This window comes from Colletotrichum higginsianum, chromosome 4, assembly GCF_001672515.1.
Source record: "Colletotrichum higginsianum IMI 349063 chromosome 4, whole genome shotgun sequence".
Lineage (NCBI taxonomy): Eukaryota > Fungi > Ascomycota > Sordariomycetes > Glomerellales > Glomerellaceae > Colletotrichum > Colletotrichum higginsianum.
Window position 1 is genome coordinate 373,832 of NC_030957.1, and position 17,759 is coordinate 391,590.

Consider the following 17,759-nt stretch of genomic DNA (forward strand, 5'->3'; position numbering starts at 1 on the left):
GCTCGCTGATTGCCAGATGCTTTTGGTGACCGTCTCATGGCTCCCTGGATGGGTGTCTTGCGTCCACAACGGGCGTTCGCAATGGGAGTCTGCTGCCGGCTTGATGACACCATCTACTCGATCACGGGATGGAGGGAACCGAGCAAAGAGAACCGTTGCATGCTAGGATTCCTTGTTGGACTTTGGGAAAGTCGGGCGGGGGAGTATTGTTGAGTAGCCCTGTTTCTGTTGCAATAGCGTGACCGGCTGTATCAGATACCGGGAGTTCCCAAACCATGGTCATATTGTCAGGCGTGAAAAAATTCGAGGTCTGCGTCTTAGGTCTCGAGGTTAAACGCATTGCAAGACCTTTTGTCCACTGGATCAATCCTGGCATTGCAAACCTGTGCCCTCAGCCTGGGATGCCTGGTTCATCGGCGGAAAGTCAAGATTTCTCTATGCCCATTGGAACCAGAGGACTTGCTCGATGAATATAGCGTTATGAACAAGCTGTCTCTCTGTTTCATAATGTTTGAAAGTTGGTTAACAAGACCGATAATCTTTCTGTTCTGCTCATGGCTTGGACGGTTACTTCAGGCTGGCTTTTTGGTGGACATGGTGTTTGCAGTATCAGAACCTGTCTCACGGCTTACCTCCTCCTATATTCAAAAAATGAGAATGAGGGTTCAATGGGATGCGAATAGTTGATCGAAGCATCTTTGGACTTGCATGGAGTCCTAGAATATCCGGCAGGTTGTGGGAACCGGGACCAGGGACCAATGCGGTCATGCGGCATGTAGAGGCGGAAGTGAGAGTGCGGGCAAAAGTTACGGCAGCCACGGTTAGTTGTTACAAGGCAAAGAAGAACCTTATCAAGTAAGCAAGTTCAAGTTCAATCATTGCATCACATGAGGCTCTCTGTCTCAACGAGGTGTCGCATCCATCGCCATTTAGGCAAGTTAGTAGGCGACCATTTCTGATCACGGGCTGTCCAATGACAAGGGGGTAGGGCAACGAAACGGAAAAAAGTAGAAGTACCAGACTTTGAGTCTATCAAAAAATCAACAGCATATGATCATTTCATGATCAGTTCAAGTCATCCAGCTATTGATTAGCGCAGAGGAGGAGGGGTTTTACGTACACCAGAGCGCCTAGCATTACGTGTCGGATTATGCCGTTCAGCCCCGTGCAGGCCACACCCTCACCAACTCTGATTCTCTGTGACATCGAAGGGCGCTGCCCTGTTACTGTCGGCCGGTCTTCTGTCTACAGTCTGGGTCGACCCATGAAACAAGCATCACCAGAAAATCAGCGTGCAATCTAAATTTGGATATTGGAGCACCAGGGGGGGGCTGCCAGTGTCATTGCCGACATGAAACAAGACATTGTGTGCGCGATGATTGCCCGCTGGTCGTCGGGCAACCTAAAAGAATGGGAAATTACCTTTAAGTTAAGCTCCATGCTGAGGTAGGTGAGGAGATCCAGGCACAAAAGGCGATGTTACCGACGAATGTAGGGCCAGCATGCACTTTCGGTTCTCCAAAAACTCTGGAAGATTGCCAGAGAGGATATGGCTTACGGTGACGGAGAAATCTGAACACGAGAACGAGAACGAGACGTCAGCGGTCAGCCCCAGAAGCGGAGCATCATGTATAAGGACAACGGATGGAGAAGTCAGAACTGAGGTTTCGCCCCAAGTTTCACCAGTGACTGGAGTAGCGGAACCAGCAGAGAATGGTCATCGTACAACTGGGACGTGTTGTCAATCCTTGGCAACTTTTAGGATAGACACACCTCTGCCAGAGACTGAGAGCCTTGGGGCCATGTGTGATTCCCCCTCTAATTCCGATCATGAGAAGCACCGAGAACAAATCCGAAAGCCAAGAAAGGTTTGCTCAGCCGATGAGGAGAAAATTTAGATGGACCGACTTTGCGCCTACATCTCTTAACACACCTTGGTTCATAACGACAGAGTGAGGCATGCGAGTTCAGCTAGGCAGTCTTCTTGCGGTGGCGTAGTACCGGCTCTCCTCTCACTCAAACAGACCGTGTCGGACACTCTAAAATTCGCTTCATACCTTTTGTGCCTCCAGAAAACTGTCCCGTTCGAATCAGATCAAAGATGGCATCACAAGCCGGGATCCTGGTCTAGTTGTGTAGACAAATACGATCTGAATTGCGAGGCAGTTCATTTGAGGTCGGCGCGATGGGAGAGTCTGACCCAAAACGCCTGACAAATACTGAACGCATCTACCAGAGTTTTTCATTGAAAGCATGACCTTACCATCACGTTGGGATCTTCTTACACGTCGGGGGCCTCGGGTGGGGGTTATTGCGGACCAACTCGCCTATCCCTTGCATCTGCTTGTTCAAGATCTGCTGTATGCATCTGGTTGAGATGGTTTTCATCTGAGAACTGAGGGTATAGCGGAGACCGCTGCGGAGAAAACTGCGTGTGTAGAGTGATTAGAGGACCAGACCCTTCGTAGACTCTGCGACATACCACCTCCTACAACTGGCCGGTGGCTGTGTCGATCTTCGACAGTGCACGTCAGAGAAACCACCAGGTTGGCGATTAAGCATTGTTGGCAGACATGGATGAGGTCAATCTCCCTGCCCATCACAAAACAAGGTGCGCTGATCGATCGCTCGGTCCAGGTGCCAATGTTGCAGTTTGCAAGGCTTGCTACGGGGAAGGCCATCAACGACCTGACGAAGAAGAGGTCTCTTCTCTTGGCCTTGAACGCGGTTATGCATTTGGCAAGAGTCGGACGAGCTGTTTCACGGGCGCTCGATGGAACCCGCGTGAATTTGGCTTTATCACCACCCACCAGCGAGGGATTTAAGGTTGGCCTAGAAACTTAGTAGAGAAGTTGCTGTTGGTGTCAAGACACGCTTGTGCAGAGACAGGCATGTCATGATCTATCGTGTGTTATGTGCATTCCTTTCATGTCCGGTAAGTCAGACTACCCACTTTTCGGCACCCCCCCCATTTCGGCACCCCAAAAATGCCTCAAATGCCTCATCACCAGAACATACCCCTCAACTTTCAACATCAACAACATTTTCTATACTTATGCGAATAACCTCATTTTTTCCTCAGAGCTTCTTTTCGACCTTATGGGCCAGTATACCGAAGATGAAGTCAATCAGGCCCTTGACGCAATAACCAACGGCATGCCCATTAAGAGGGCTGGTCAGGTGTATGGCATCCCAAGATCAACACTTCAGTATCGGATTAAGGGCACTCAACCAAGGTCAATTGCCTTTTCTGACCTGCAGAGACTTTCTGTTAGTCAGGAGGCTAAACTGGCTGAATGGGTTCGCATTCAGCATGCCCTTGGTGTTGCCCCAACCCATCTGCAAGTGAGGCTATTCGCAGAAAGGATCCTCCATGCCATGGGGGATACAGAGCCTATAGGAAAAGGCTGGATCCAAGCCTTCTTGAAGAGGAATCCATCAGTCAAGGTCCAGAGAAGTCGCCCTATCGATTCTAGGCGTGTTAATGGGGCATCTACTGAGGTCATCAGGGACTGGTTCAAACTACTCGCCATACCAGAGATCACCAGCATCAAACCAGCTAATAGATACAACATGGATGAGACTGGTATCCTTGAGGGCCAGGGATCTAATGGGCTGGTGCTGGGCATGTCTGAGACGAAGTCTGTACGTAAGAAACAGCCTGGATCAAGGGCATGGGTATCCATCATCGAATGCATCTCTGCCCTGGGCCATGTTCTGAATCCCCTCGTTATCTATAAGGGCAAGGCAGTCCAGCAGCAGTGGTTTCCTCTAGACCTTGGCCCTTATGAAGGATGGCAGTTCACTGCAACGGAGAATGGATGGACTTCAGATGCCACTGCAGTTGAATGGCTGCAGAAGGTCTTCATCCCTCAGACTCTTCCTCAGGGCAAGGAGGTCAGGCTGCTGATCATGGATGGACATGGGAGTCATACAACGACTGACTTTATGTGGTTATGCTATATAAACAACATCCATCTATTGTTCTTACCGCCACATACCTCCCATGTCCTCCAGCCACTTGATCAGTCAGTCTTCAGCCCTGTCAAGGCAGCCTATAGGAAGGAGCTTGGATACCTTGGTCAGTGGAATGATTCAACTGTTGTAGGCAAGAGGAACTTTATAGGCTGTTATCAGAAGGCTCGTACTGCAGGTATGACGATGCAGAACATTAGAAGTGGTTGGAAATGGACAGGGTTATGGCCTGTCTCTATGGCGAAGCCTCTGATGAGCTCCCTACTGCTCCCATCAACACCAGCAGCATCAGGATCATCTGATCAGGTCAGCAAAGGGCAGTCTGGAGGCAAGGAAGCTGAAGGATGGGTATCTGCGTCATCTGCAGTGGCATGGTCGACGCCAAGGAAGATGAAGGATCTAGCTGGGCAGTTGAAGCTATTCACAGAGCTGGAGAATGATGCCTTTACTCAACGCCTTCTATTCAGGAAGGTGAAAAAAGGCTTCAGCGAGCAGGCATATGAGCTGGCAAATACCCAGCAGAAACTGGAGCTTCTGCAGGCCCAAGTCACCAATACTGCAGTAAGGAAAAGAAGGGCAGTCCAGCTGGATCCTAACACTAAGTTCGCCAACATCAAAGACATCCAGCAGGCGCAACTTAAGGCTGGGGAAAAAGAGGATGATGCAGCCGAATCCAGCGACTCTGAATACCCTAGTGAAGCTGAAAGCTGTATTGTTGTTGCATCTAGAAGAAGTCAATGATTAATTGAAGTCGACGAGTATGATGGGAATAGCTTCATTTTTGGGGTGCCGAAATGGGGGGGGTGCCGAAAAGTGGGTAGTCTGACTTAATCGATTCATTGGGACAGTTGAGATCCGAAAGACGAACAACGGGCGTTTGCACTTGCATCAGTATCTGCAAACCTTATGATGACAGAGTTGGGGGCCAGAATTGGCGTACTAATGACTTGTGTTTGACAGACTAGCGACCTTCAGATGACGGGGTTGATGAATCAACTCCCATTCACCCGCGAACCTGACTCCACATGATTCGGCTGCTCAGAGTTCCTGTTCCAGGCATGTGGCCCCCCAGGAGAGACGATCCGTGAGCTGTGCGGCTCCGATAATGTTCTATCAGGATGTCGGCGAGCTGCGGTAGGAATCGAGCTAGCGGACTATGTGAACCCCTAACAAGCAAGGTGAAACGGGTTTGGCAACTTTTAAATAGTCGTCCGATGATGTTTGAGTTTTCTTTCCCAGGTTCACTGCTGTGCGCATGTCAACCCTCCCTGGCACCCATCTGTTACTGGGTGTGACAGCACATTCCGCCACTTGCGGGGGACACGCTGAGAACTACCTGTACTGTGTAGGACAGGAGAGGAAGGCATCCCGGGTAGTGTTGGCTCCGTGACTGAAACGATGCCTTTGACGAACACTTGTCCGCCACCAGTCCGCATCTGTCGTTAGTGCTACTGCTGCACGGTCAACTTTATCATCGCTCCCCCAGGACATTCAGGAATCAAACTATGATTATCAAGGTGTGGGCGAAGCAAGTGTTCGACAGGGCAATCCTTGTTTCTGCCCATGGCCATCACTGCCACCACCTCTCTCGTCTTCACTTCTGCAGATAACACTAACCAGCAACATCACCACCTACTTAGTGATCGTTCTTTTCTTTCTCATAAGGGTATTTCCGTGATACTAAAGATATCTGCTGGTTTGAGACAACCGCCTGCATTTCAACCGAAATACACTTGGCCGGGTGTCAATCCAGCAGCGAGGAGGTATCAGATGAAATGACTTGGTTGATTACGCACCGTGGTCAAGGTTTGGGAGAACTAAAAACGAAAGTATCGATTTCGCACCACAATAATCCAAGGATTCATGGTGTAGAGATTAGTCATTAAATTTATATGAGCTGTACCATGCTGAAAACATGCTGCACATGTACTTGCTTTTACGTATATACATCATTACCTGTAAATTTCCTGCTCAATGCGAATCGTATCACTTCGTCCTTTTCAACAAGCTTTCTCAATGCCCGATAACAATAATTAAGGTGACGCAGTCCCATTGGTGGTATCGACGGTATCGAAACACGTTCCAACTCTGTCTTTGCTTTGGTGGCTAGCAGCGGTGCCAGGCACTTGCTGAGCTTGTTTTATATCTTGGGACCCTATCCTTGAATGGAAGTGTTTGCTCCACCAACGCACCACGACGCTGAGCAATGGTCGTAGGGCTGGTAGGGCGATGACAATGATCTGGGAGGCGATTTCAACGGAGCCAACGAGATCTAAGACGGATTAGTTGACTAAACTGAAGTCACACGTAAGGGGGATACTTACAGGTCGAAAATGACCAAATGGATTGCACTGTAAGGTAAAACCGTACAGTGCTGGTGATAAGGGTAGCGATGCCCAGGAGGAAGATACATAGCAAAGCTCTTCTGTCTTTCATTTTTAAAGCTTTTAACCTGAGAATTCCAAATGGTAGTGCAAAGACTTGAAATTAATGCATTAGTTAGTGTCACGGAACTTTACTGACTTTTGCCCACGAACCGGGGGGGGGGGCTGGCTTTGGTCAGTTGCAGGCGCTGTTGTGGAACTTACCAAGTAATTCTGAGGTGATTCCGATGGACCAATTGATGTACATGGGCTCCGGACAACTAGCCAATGTGCAAACCGATTCACTATCTACCCTGAGGGGAGTCAGAGACCATCAAAAATCATCAGTGCCATGGCACTGGGCATGAAAAACATGAGTGGCTTACCAGTTTAGGGATACATCAGCGCCGCACCAGAATATGTCCACAAATGTAGTTGTGGCAAACGCACAAGCACAGTAAGCTGTGACAAGGTGGAGGCACAGTCGTAACCTCTTCTCGGCTGCTGGGAAAAGCTCGTAATAGAAAGCCAGCAGACTAAATCTTGGAAGGTAAAAGCCCAGATCAAAGATGACTGAACTGGCAAATTTCCACTACACAGTCAAATCAGTATCTATCTGCTTATTTGTCGCGGGCTGGACAGCGGGTAATGTACATACCTTTGCAAAGCCTTCATCAAAATACTCATCGACAAAAGCGTTTTTGCCTATAGACATTGTGTACGTATCTCCAACGACGAGTGCAATGAAGAATACGAGGGCGAGCACGAGGAATATCTCGGATAGCCAAAAAGACCATATTCTGTGCCATGTGCGTACTGCTAGTCGGGCCAAGACGACGACGAAGCAAAGAAAGACAAGGACCCACTCCGCCGTCTAGATACCATGTCAGCAGCTATTCACATGCTCATAGATACATGTAAATTGCGTACTAGGAATTCCTTTCGGCCGATAGCCATGCTGCCCAGAGGATAGCCGTGCTACCTCCGAAGCCAAGGCTATCAAAGGATGGCTGCCACAGCCGAAGAGTGGTTTCTTCAGGTAAGATGAGAATACGTCGGTGAACCGCGGTAGTTGAATCCAAGACTGCTGAGAGTCAACACCGAACTTCGTTGTATGAACAGTCTTGGAGCTGGACTGCGATGCGGGATGTAGAGAGATGAGGGATGAGTAAAGAGTAGGACGCAAGGGAAAAGCCAAGGTTTTGGTGCCCGGGCAGGAGAGAGCACTAGCACTCTCCGACTTTGTCGAGCGGCAAACCGAGTTTTGACAATCGGAAAGTTGCCACTCTTCGTTCTTTGTCTGGGAACACTGGTAAACGAACAAGACATGGCCGCATTTGTCGAGGCAATAGACCAAGCTTTCAACTGCTGGGAAGTGACATATTTGTTTTGCCTTGCCGCTCCCAAGCCCATCACACCGACGGGTATGAAAATCGCTGGTTGCGACCCCGACGAGTCAAACTTTTGACGTATGCGGCCTAGTCGCATAGCCATCGATCGGTTCCAGCCCAAGCCACAAACTACATATGATCTAGAGCTGACATCGTTGCACCACTGCCCACTGCGTATGAAATGCTTGTCCAACCTAGGGGAATGACAAATGGCTTCTTGGCATCTGCTATTAGTGAGGAGGGCCATGTGACACAACTTTCCTTAACAGAAGAAGGCTCGTTGCGCCGGATGCCTGGCGCCCTTCCACAATGGCTTCACAGCCTCTGGCGGGCACCAGTAATACGTCGCAGCCATTGGGTCGCTGGCCTCGATCGTGGACTGGAGTCGCCTTGGGGCGGAATCTACTCCGAGGACCAAACGCCAGTGAGATGTCGAAGATCAGCCACCCTAACCCAGCATCGAGGAAAGCCAGCCTGCGACAGTACCGATGAAGCTATACCCTCCGCGGCAGGGCAGGTTACGGACAAAGACGGCATGACTGCCGGGGATAAAGGTCCCCGCAAACTTGGACTACGTCTTTCCTCTTGTGTCTCGGGGATGCACGATATTCAGCCTGGATTACCCTCACTCGCTCAGCTCAGCTGCACCTGCGCCTCCTCTTTTCCCATCTCTTTTCCTTTTCTCCGTTTGGAGCCCCGGCGTTTTCCTGACAACCATCTTGACATGGTCTTCGAGCTGATGGCTGTCGGCTTCGTTCATTTCCTCGAATCTGCCCACTTGCCGCCCGCAGCACTCGTGACGGATGGTTCGGGAACCTTGCGCTCCAGACACGCGTGGGGCTGTCTCGTCTTGCCAAAGTCGCCTACTGGAATACAACGCCTTGCCTGAGCGGAGGACTACTGCCTACAACGTCGCTGAGGCGGATGTTGTGCTTTCCGACTCGGTATGCCGACTCCGATGCTGACGATCAACCTGTTTTGGATGGACAAGTTATGAATGATGTCCTCGAAGACGACCGCCTCGAGGTCGTGCCATTCTCCTCATGAGGTTAGACGGAATGGCGATGTGATGGTCGCTGGCCTTGTCTTGAGATGTGTGACAGGGTTTCCCTGAATACAGACCCCGGCCGCCAAAAAAGATACTAATCGGTAAGGTGTGCTCTTGGACAGGGTGGAGGAGGCATCTTTCTCGCCCCTTACCCACAACCTTTCCCGATCATGTCGGCACCACAGGCACGGCGTCCCCCCCTGCACACCTTGTTTGACATTGGTGTCCTCTCTCCTCTTCTTGCAGCAAGAAAAAGAAACTCACTCAAGGACGGGAGACCCAAGCGTATATCCCCGCTGGCCGTCGCGTCATAAGACATGATTAAGCTTGTCTTCGAGTCCTGTCCAACAAGGCCGTGCCCTTCCAGAATGAAACCCTCTTGTCCACCACCCCTGGGGTCCGAATCGTCTCGACTATGAATCTAATTTTGGACCCGCACACTGGCCGAAGCTTGTCACAGCGTCGTTTCTCTCATCGTGTCTGAAGCCAGAGCCCCTCGCGCATCACGTTCCTTGCTGAACGAGGCGGGCAATCCTTCTCTCGGGTTCCTTGCTCTCGATGCTTACATTTTGGGGCCAGGCCACACACTCGGTCCAACCACGACACCCGCCTCAAGTGGTGTCATGTTCCATCCCTCCCCCAATATCCTCTTCAAACTGGCCCCTGCTCAAGATGTGAGTATTGTCTGGGTTGGCCCGCAGTTACTATGGCGGTACTCCGATGGAGAGCAGAGACGGCCGACTAACCCGGCCGAGTCTCAAGGTATCACACATATGTGGCGAACGTGGGTATATCTAGGCCGAGTCTTTCGTCTTTTTTTTCTCTCTCTGTCGGTCCGGAGCTTCAAGCCTATCCTTTGCAGACACCTTTTTCTCATCCCGTTCTTTTCTCTTGTTGCTGTTGTCACAGTCTACAGCGTAGACTTTTGCTTCTTTTTCTTTTTCTTCCATTCTGATAGGCTTGATGCCGCAGAAGAGTTTGAATTTCTACACCATTTAGTATCATACGCGTCCGTTCTCAACGTTTGCCCTCGATGAATCTTACTCTATCATGGCGCCAAGCCGCCGTGGCAGTCCTGCTATTCAATGCGGCGGTGACTGCCAGCTACGAGACTCGCCAGGATGCAGAGGTGTCCGAGGACCCAAAGCGGTCTTTGGACAGCTCCTCGATCAAAGCACGAAACCTCGACATCAGAAACTTCGTCCAGAGGATGGACGTGGCCAGCGTCTTGTCTGCTCTTGGTGCCGACAACGGCAAAGCTCAAGGTTTGTCAGGTGCACACGGAGACGACTCTTTGACTCACCGGCTGACTCTCTTTAGACGATGCAACCCCGGAGGCTGCCCCGTTAGCTGCTGAGGGTGCTCCAGCTGCTTCACAGGCTTCTGGTGCAGCAGCCCCTCCTCCGCCACCGTCTAACGGAGAAGCACCGCCTCCACCGGACCCGAACGCTGCTCCTCCGCCTCCGCCAACCAACGGAGAAGCGCCGCCGCCTTCTCCTGACCCGAATGCCGCTCCACCGCCACCTCCCGATGGTGCGCCTCCTCCGCCGCCGCCGAACGGCGAGGAACCGCCGCCTCCCCCTGATCCGAACGCTGCTCCTCCGCCTCCGCCACCCAACGGAGAAGCGCCGCCGCCTCCTCCTGAAGGAGGTCCCCCTCCTCCCGATCCCAACGCTCCCCCTCCGCCTCCACCTGCGGGTAATGGAACCGATCCCGCAGGCAAAAAGGCAAAGAAGGGCAAGGACGACGCGAAGAAGGCCAAGGGCGATGCGAAGAAGAAGGCCGAGGGTGAACGCGGGGCTGCCGGCCCGGGTGCTGCGGCCGCCAACGGCACGGAACCCGTGGGACCTGATGGCAAGGCGAAAGGGAAAAAGGGTAAAGATGCCAAAAAGGATGCCAAGGGGAAGGGGGCTCTTCCGGGAGCAGCCGTCAATGGCACCGAGGTCGGGCCCGATGGAAAAGCCAAGGGCAAGGCGGCCAAGGATGCGAAAGGAAAAGACGCCAAGGGCAAGGCTGCCCCTCCCGGAGCAGCCGCGAACGGTACCGAGGCAGCCGGACCGGATGGCAAGGGCAAGGGCAAGGGCAAGGATGACGATCCCGAGGCCAAGAAGAAGGCCAAGGAGGCTGCCGGCGCCGGCGCCGGAGCCGCGGCAGCGGGTAAAACCGCCGGAGGAGCAGCCGAGGATGGGGCCAGCGACATGGCGCGGAGGGCCGTCAGGGACTCGGAGCAGCATGACACACGCCGACTAGTCCGCTTCATCAAGCGACGAGATCTTTTGGCAAACTTGGACTGATGATCGGGGTTTATCTCTCTCTGTACGGATACGCTTGGTGTACAGTTCTAGAGACATGGCCAGCGGCATCTTGCAGACATTTGTTTCCACGCCCACGCATTCCATTTCTTTGCTTCTGTTTATTGAGATCCTCTGCACCAAAAAAGTAAATTTCTCCTGAAAAGTAGATAGACATTTAAAAAAGAATCAAGGGGGAAAACCATCCCGGAAAACCAAAGCAGCGCAGTTTGTGTCCGATGTTGCCTCACGGACATTGGTGAATCTCAATCAGGTAACGTCTGATTTGGCCTTGTCGAGTTCTCCGTCCGATCGACAATGCATGAAACCTTGCTATTTTAAGGCCGGAGCAATATGTGCGGCGTTTTCCCCCGCCAGCAACAGTACGATGTATGCCCACCCCAACCTTCTCGAGAGTTTGCAACGCTCAGCGAAAGTTTGCATACCTCGGTCGAATGACTCAAGAACTCACCTTCCTGATCGGGCAATGCGGGAAGTGGCCACCATGCGATGCGGATGGCCATTGTGTTTGCCCCAGGCGGTCACACGCCACCGACGGCAGATGTGAACATTCTGTTCCAGCGAGACTATGCTGAGGCACTGGCGGATGTCTATTGTTTACCGGCAGGTATATCCGGTTAGCGTACGCAAGTCTGAAGCCCAGGGTCTCTGTGCTATCCGTGGTTAAAAATTGAAAACCAGTACTGTAACACGGTGAACGGGGGAATTCAAAAGCCCATGTCTGTGCACATACATCGTAGGACCTACGATCATCAGACTCTAGGGGCGAGCAACTGCTCTTTCTCGCAACGCACCGGGAAAAAAGTATCTCAACCGCCGGTCCCGAAAGGTGGACGGCATTGAAAGCGTCAGTCACAAGTTCTTGATGTGACATATTGCTTGCCTGCCGAACTGATGTCATCAATACCGGACGAGGCTGTCGGCCGACAATCAAGGAAAGTGACTTCGTCTCATCAGGCCGTCATGGTGGCTTATACTTCATCGACCGACATCATTCGCGGCGCTAACCCTCCAGCATTTACAGATTATGGAGCTCCTGCCCTAATCGAAAGTTGTTATTATTGATCGAGATCGACGATTGAATCGATTGCTATGACAAAGAGATTCATATCGTATTCGACAGTGTTCATGCACAAGCTCCGACTGGATGATGGCGCTCGCAAATGTTGAGGTTCCTTTGGCAATACTTAGTTCGAATGATACCGAGTCATTCCATTCTTGTCCCCAATGCTCTGGAAATCCCGGCTGGACGACGATACTCGACTATTCCGCACAATCCATCACCATTCTGTGATTGAATTCCAACTGCCACACGGGTCACATCACATCCGCGAACTCCCTTTAGTTCGGATTGTGTATCTATGGGATGAGTTCCGTGGCGAAACCGTTCATGACTTGGAGAGTTTGTAGACCGTTTCAAACGATAAACACCCACTAGACAATTGTTACCCGTCGTCAAAAAGCAGGCTGTATCCATGTTGGGTCTGCTTTAATTACCCGAGGAGTTTGCGAAGCAGAAATCCCAAGTGGTTGCAGATTTGAGCTGCAGACCACGCTGCCTCATCTGTTGCTGTAACGTACATGTTTGCGACACGAATACCATCTCTTGTGACGTCACTATCAGTGCCTACTCTGGAGAACATAATCATTAGTCTTGTTGCTGAAGGGTTTGGTGTTGGAGGATAACAAGATCGGCGCTTGTTGTGGTCAAAGATAATACTGAGAAAACAAAGGCCTGGTGGCGAGGCAGCTCCTGGCCATATTGCGAGCCTGAAATTTCATTGCAACAAAATCAACACTGAATCAAACGCCTCTCATTTTTATGCAGCTCCCTCACTTTCACAAGCAGTTGTGTGAGCATACACACTCCTTACTCCAGTTTATTTCCCCTCCGGTCCAGGCGGATGCTGGCCCGAACACCCGCGCCGGCGCCCGGTATTCATCGGGATAAGCGGGGCCTATGACAGCGGGACCCACCCAGTCGCTCCGGAGTTTAGCCACTGCCCACCCCGAAGCTGCTGCTTGTCGTACCCGAAGCCGCCGTTTAGCCGCCCCCGGCACGTCGATCACAACAATTTCTCTCCTACATAAGACCAACGGAGGCGGCTATTCAAAAACCCTAGACCGTGTCGCAAGGTACTGTCAACCACCAATCGATGATTGTCGGGTCAAAATGGCGACCATCACGCAGCAAGAACCCGCGCTGACAGAGTCGTACGAGCTCGCCGACGCGTCGAAACGAGCCCCATCACGAGATGCTCCGGAACCCGCAACACACCCAGAGCCCTGCGACGAAGACGGACTCGACAGGAGGACTCTATTGAAGCTTGTTGCCGCCGGCTTCTCCTTCTTCATGTCCGGGGTCAACGATGGCAGCGTCGGGCCTCTTCTCCCCTACATGATTCGCGACTACAACATTAGTACGGCTGTTGTATCCATTGTGTACGATTCCACCCAGATTCTGCTACGCTGAGAGGCTGCTGTGCTAACACCCTGCGTCAGATACGGAGCAAACTTCCTCGGCTGGTTTCTCGCCGCCCTCACAAACACCTATCTCAGCCAGAAGTTCAACCTCGGCGGCCTCCTCACCTTCGGCGCCTTCTTCCAACTTTTGGCCCACGCTCTCCGTGTGTGGAGGCCCCCCTTCCCCTTCTTCGTCGTCACCTTCTGGCTCGTCTGCCTCGGACAGGCCTACCAAGACGCGGGGGCCAACGCCTACGTCGCCAGCGTGAAGGCCGCCCACCGCTGGCTTGCTTTCATCCACGCCCTGTACATGGCCGGGTGCTTGGTTGCGCCTTTCATCGCGACGCCCATCGCCTCCGCCGGCGAGACTTCCCGCTGGTACCTATTTTACACCTTCCCGCTGGCTATTGGCGCCGCCAACCTCGCTCTGACGTTCTGTGCCTTCCGCGACACCATCAAGCTGGGACGCAAGTCAGGCTCGCCGGAGCATGGGGGGCCGCAGACGGACGCCGGAGAGAAGAAGAGCGCCTCGCAGCTGGTGAAAGTTACTCTCATGGACAAGTCGATGTGGATGATAAGCCTCTTCTTCTTCTTCCTCCTTGGGGCTTCGATCACGGCCAGCGGGTGGATCGTGGAGTACCTCGTCGAAATCCGCAATGGCGACCTCGGACAGATGGGATACGTTCCAGCCGGGTTCAACGGGGGTGCGATGCTGGGTCGCCTCCTTCTGGCCGAGCCTACCTATCGTCTCGGCGAGCGGAGAATGGTCTTAGTTTATGTTGTCCTTTGCATCGGTTTCCAGTTGGTCTTCTGGCTGTGAGTCCCCCCAAACTTGTCCCACGAATAGTTCCGTGGCCCCTGCTGACGAGGTTCACAGTGTCCCCAACATCATCGCTGCCTCCGTGGCCGTGAGCTTTGTCGGGTTCTTTTCTGGTCCGTTCTTTGCAACCGTAAGTTGTCTCCAGAAGTAGAAAAAATGCATGACAGTCTTGATATCTAATCCTCTCAATTCTCGTGCAGGGTATTTCTGTCGGTTCCAAGCTCTTCTCGCCAGAGATCCGACCAACAGCACTTTCTTTCGTGTTTGTGTTTGGTCAGATTGGGGGATCTATTTTCCCCGTGATGACGGGCATCATTGCGTCTCGCGCTGGAGTGGGCATATTACAGCCTGTCCTCGTCGCCTTGATCGCTGGGACGGGCATCAGCTGGCTGCTGGTACCGAACCCAAAGCAATCCGGGAATACGTCTCTTCACGAAGAGTAACCACAATACCTGGTAGCCAACCTTTGCGTTGTACTGTGCATCCCTCTTAAAGTGTTTCGGATGGCCAACAAGTGCAATCACTCATGTCGGCATTGGACCAAGCGGGAGGTCTTCTGGGAGGGCAAGGCCATTGGAAATGTAACCTTAACTCTGTTAACATTCTGGCAGTCAAAGTCCGTTCTGTTCTGGATAACAGAAATGCAGAGAGCTTGAAGAACGTGTTAGTTGAAAAAAGTCTATATGAATAACAGCTTGCCAAAGTAGGGCTGTGGTGCAAAGTTGTCGAGTCCCCTTCTAGATGTCTTTTCGAACAACACCATCGACTGCGTTTTCTGTTTCTCATAGTAATAGTCTGCTTGAACAAGGCTATGAAACCAAGTGTGACATTGAAACCAATTAAATGTAAGCGTCATTGGTTTACTCTCGGTGGATTATGCCTCCCCCACTACGACACTGACGCGGTGGTGGTGATCAAGGGACCGGTGGAAAATCGCCGAAGACGGCACATTTTGCGTAGATAAACCCGAGAGGAATCTCTATAGCGTCCAAAAGGAGGGTTACCAAGTAGTACATACAAACTCAATCTCGTGCCATTTCCCCCTGATTACCCTGAGAATCATGTCTCCTGCTATTCCCGAGAGATGCACCGTCTTGGTGATTGGTGGCGGACCGGGAGGCTCCTATGCTGCCTCCGCCCTGGCCAGAGAGGGCATTGATGTTGTCGTCCTCGAGGGCGACAAGTTCCCCAGGTATGTTCCATTTCAGAGAGCGGGTGTTTTTAACACTGTTCTCACCTGAGACGTGACTAGATACCACATTGGCGAGAGCATGCTCGCATCCATGCGTCATATGCTCAGGTTTATCGACTTGGAAGCCAAGTTTGACTCCTATGGTTTTATCAAGAAGGCAAGAAATCATGACTGACGGCCCAGTTTGCTCCAAGATGTTTGTGCTGACACGTCTATAGCCTGGTGCGTCTTTCAAGCTCAACAAGGACAAGCGTCCTGGATGTGAGTCAATGCTCGATGAAGGCTGTTGAGAGAGCCGTGGCTGACTTCTCGTAGACACCGACTTCTTGGCTGCTGGCGGCCCAAATAACTATGCCTGGAACGTGGTTCGCTCCGAGGCCGACCAGCTCATGTTCCACCACGCCGGCGAGTGCGGCGCCAAGATCTTTGACGCCGTCAAGATCAAGTCGATCCGGTTCGAGGACGCCACCACGGTTCCCGAGGGCGAGCCGAACCTCAACCCAGGCCGTCCGGTCGCCGCCGTCTACGAGGTCGCGGAAACCAAGGAGACCGGCGAGATCGCCTTCGACTACGTCGTCGACGCCAGTGGCCGCGTCGGGCTGCTGAGCACAAAGTACATGAAGAACCGTCGTTACAACCAGGGTCTCAAGAACGTCGCCAACTGGGGTTACTGGGAGGGGTGCAACAAGTTCTCCCCGGGCACCCCCAGAGAGAACTCGCCCTTTTTCGAGGCCTTGACAGGTAAGTTCGCGAGCTGGCGGACACTGTTTCCTGGTAGTGGATTTGCTAATGCCACGTCAGATGAGAGCGGCTGGGCTTGGTTCATCCCCCTCCACAACGGAAAGGCCTCCGTCGGTGTCGTCATGAACCAGAAGCTGGCGGCGCACAAGAAACAGCAAGGCGGGTTCAACTCGACCGAGTTCTACCACGAGAGCCTGAAGCTCGCCCCCGAGCTTCTGTCCGTCCTCGTCGGGGACGGCAAGTTCGTCAGCGACGTCAAGTCGGCCTCGGACTACTCCTACAGCGCCTCGTCCTACGCGTTCCCGAATGCCCGCATCGTGGGCGACGCGGGCTGCTTCATCGATCCCTTCTTCTCGTCCGGCGTCCACATCGCCCTCACGGGAGCCCTCTCGGCCGCCACCACCATCGCCGCGTCCATCCGCGGCGACAGCGAAGAGGCAACGGCCGCCGAGTGGCACAGCAAGAAGGTCGCGGCGGCCTACACGCGGTTCCTGCTCGTGGTGCTGAGCGCCTACAAGCAGATGCGCTTCCAGGGGGATCCCGTCCTCAGCGACTTCGACGAGGACAACTTTGACAGAGCCTTTTCTTTCTTCAGGCCTAGTAAGTTCAGAGTCCAAAGGAGAGAGACTTTTGGGATAAAGCTTGCAGGGGGGTCCTAACATGGAAGCGATAGTCATCCAGGGAACGGCGGACGCTGCCAACGGTAACCTCTCGCAGGACGAGCTCAACAAGACGCTCGAGTTCTGCGCGCACGCCTTCGAGCCCGTCAACCCCGAAGCGAACCAGGAGAAGGTCATGAAGGCCGTCTCGGCCGCCCCGGCCGGATCGGACTACAACCCCGACTTGTCGGTCGAGGAGCAGAACGCAGTGAATCACATCCGCGCCCGAAAGATGATGCGCACGGAGGACACCTTCAACATCAACACTTTCGGCACCGACTCCATCGTTGGATATGTGCCCAACCTGGTCAGGGGCAGCCTGGGCTTGAAGAAGGCGGAGACGAATGGAGTGGTGGCGGCTTGAGACGTTTGCTTTGGGATGTTCATTTCATTCACGTCCTTCATCCTGTAGGAGTTATTAGACACTAGATGATTGTGTAGCGAGTTAGGACAATTGAGTTTAAAGAGCACCACGCCGGCAGCAGTCTCTTCAACGCGAGTCCAATGAGAAAACGCAAACAATGTTAAACATCTCTGCTACCTGTTTCCATGTTCCCACCTTGGAGCGCCGTCCTTTAGATGATGTCGTGAACGTGTGGAAAGCTAGGTATAATGTGTACAGTCCCGCGTAGGTTTTAAGCTTGTGAACAGTGCGGAACAAGATTAATTAAGCGATGGTAACATTGGCGAGATATACCGACTGAGCCTTGGGTCCTAATTTGTAATTTAAGTTTGGCACGTTTTGATCTATGTGATAAGGAAGCATAGCAATGGCTCACAAGAGTACAGCAAAGA

General features: G+C 52.5%; 4 protein-coding genes across 4 annotated transcripts; 3 read left to right on the forward strand and 1 right to left on the reverse strand.

The window, feature by feature from the left end:
• Positions 1–6,276: 6,276 nt before the first annotated feature.
• Positions 6,277–7,295, reverse strand: CH63R_05465 (Archaeal flagellin n-terminal-like domain-containing protein; the record flags this gene model as incomplete). The annotated part of the gene is made up of 5 exons (XM_018300440.1): positions 6,277–6,455; positions 6,564–6,652; positions 6,725–6,930; positions 6,997–7,212; positions 7,269–7,295. 5 exons carry the CDS (start codon positions 7,293–7,295, stop codon positions 6,277–6,279), a joined length of 717 nt encoding a protein of 238 aa, XP_018158290.1.
• A 2,515-nt stretch (positions 7,296–9,810) lies between these two features.
• CH63R_05466 (uncharacterized protein) lies at positions 9,811–11,071 on the forward strand (the record flags this gene model as incomplete). The annotated part of the gene is made up of 2 exons (XM_018300441.1): positions 9,811–10,042; positions 10,098–11,071. 2 exons carry the CDS (start codon positions 9,811–9,813, stop codon positions 11,069–11,071), a joined length of 1,206 nt encoding a protein of 401 aa, XP_018158291.1.
• Positions 11,072–13,049: 1,978 nt separating this feature from the next.
• CH63R_05467 (Glucose and galactose transporter) lies at positions 13,050–14,815 on the forward strand (the record flags this gene model as incomplete). The annotated part of the gene is made up of 4 exons (XM_018300442.1): positions 13,050–13,531; positions 13,592–14,368; positions 14,400–14,502; positions 14,573–14,815. 4 exons carry the CDS (start codon positions 13,050–13,052, stop codon positions 14,813–14,815), a joined length of 1,605 nt encoding a protein of 534 aa, XP_018158292.1.
• Positions 14,816–15,433: 618 nt separating this feature from the next.
• On the forward strand, positions 15,434–17,328 carry CH63R_05468 (RadH flavin-dependent halogenase; the record flags this gene model as incomplete). Its single annotated transcript, XM_018300443.1, has 5 exons — positions 15,434–15,564; positions 15,625–15,707; positions 15,880–16,305; positions 16,366–16,905; positions 16,979–17,328. 5 exons carry the CDS (start codon positions 15,434–15,436, stop codon positions 17,326–17,328), a joined length of 1,530 nt encoding a protein of 509 aa, XP_018158293.1.
• Positions 17,329–17,759: the final 431 nt, after the last annotated feature.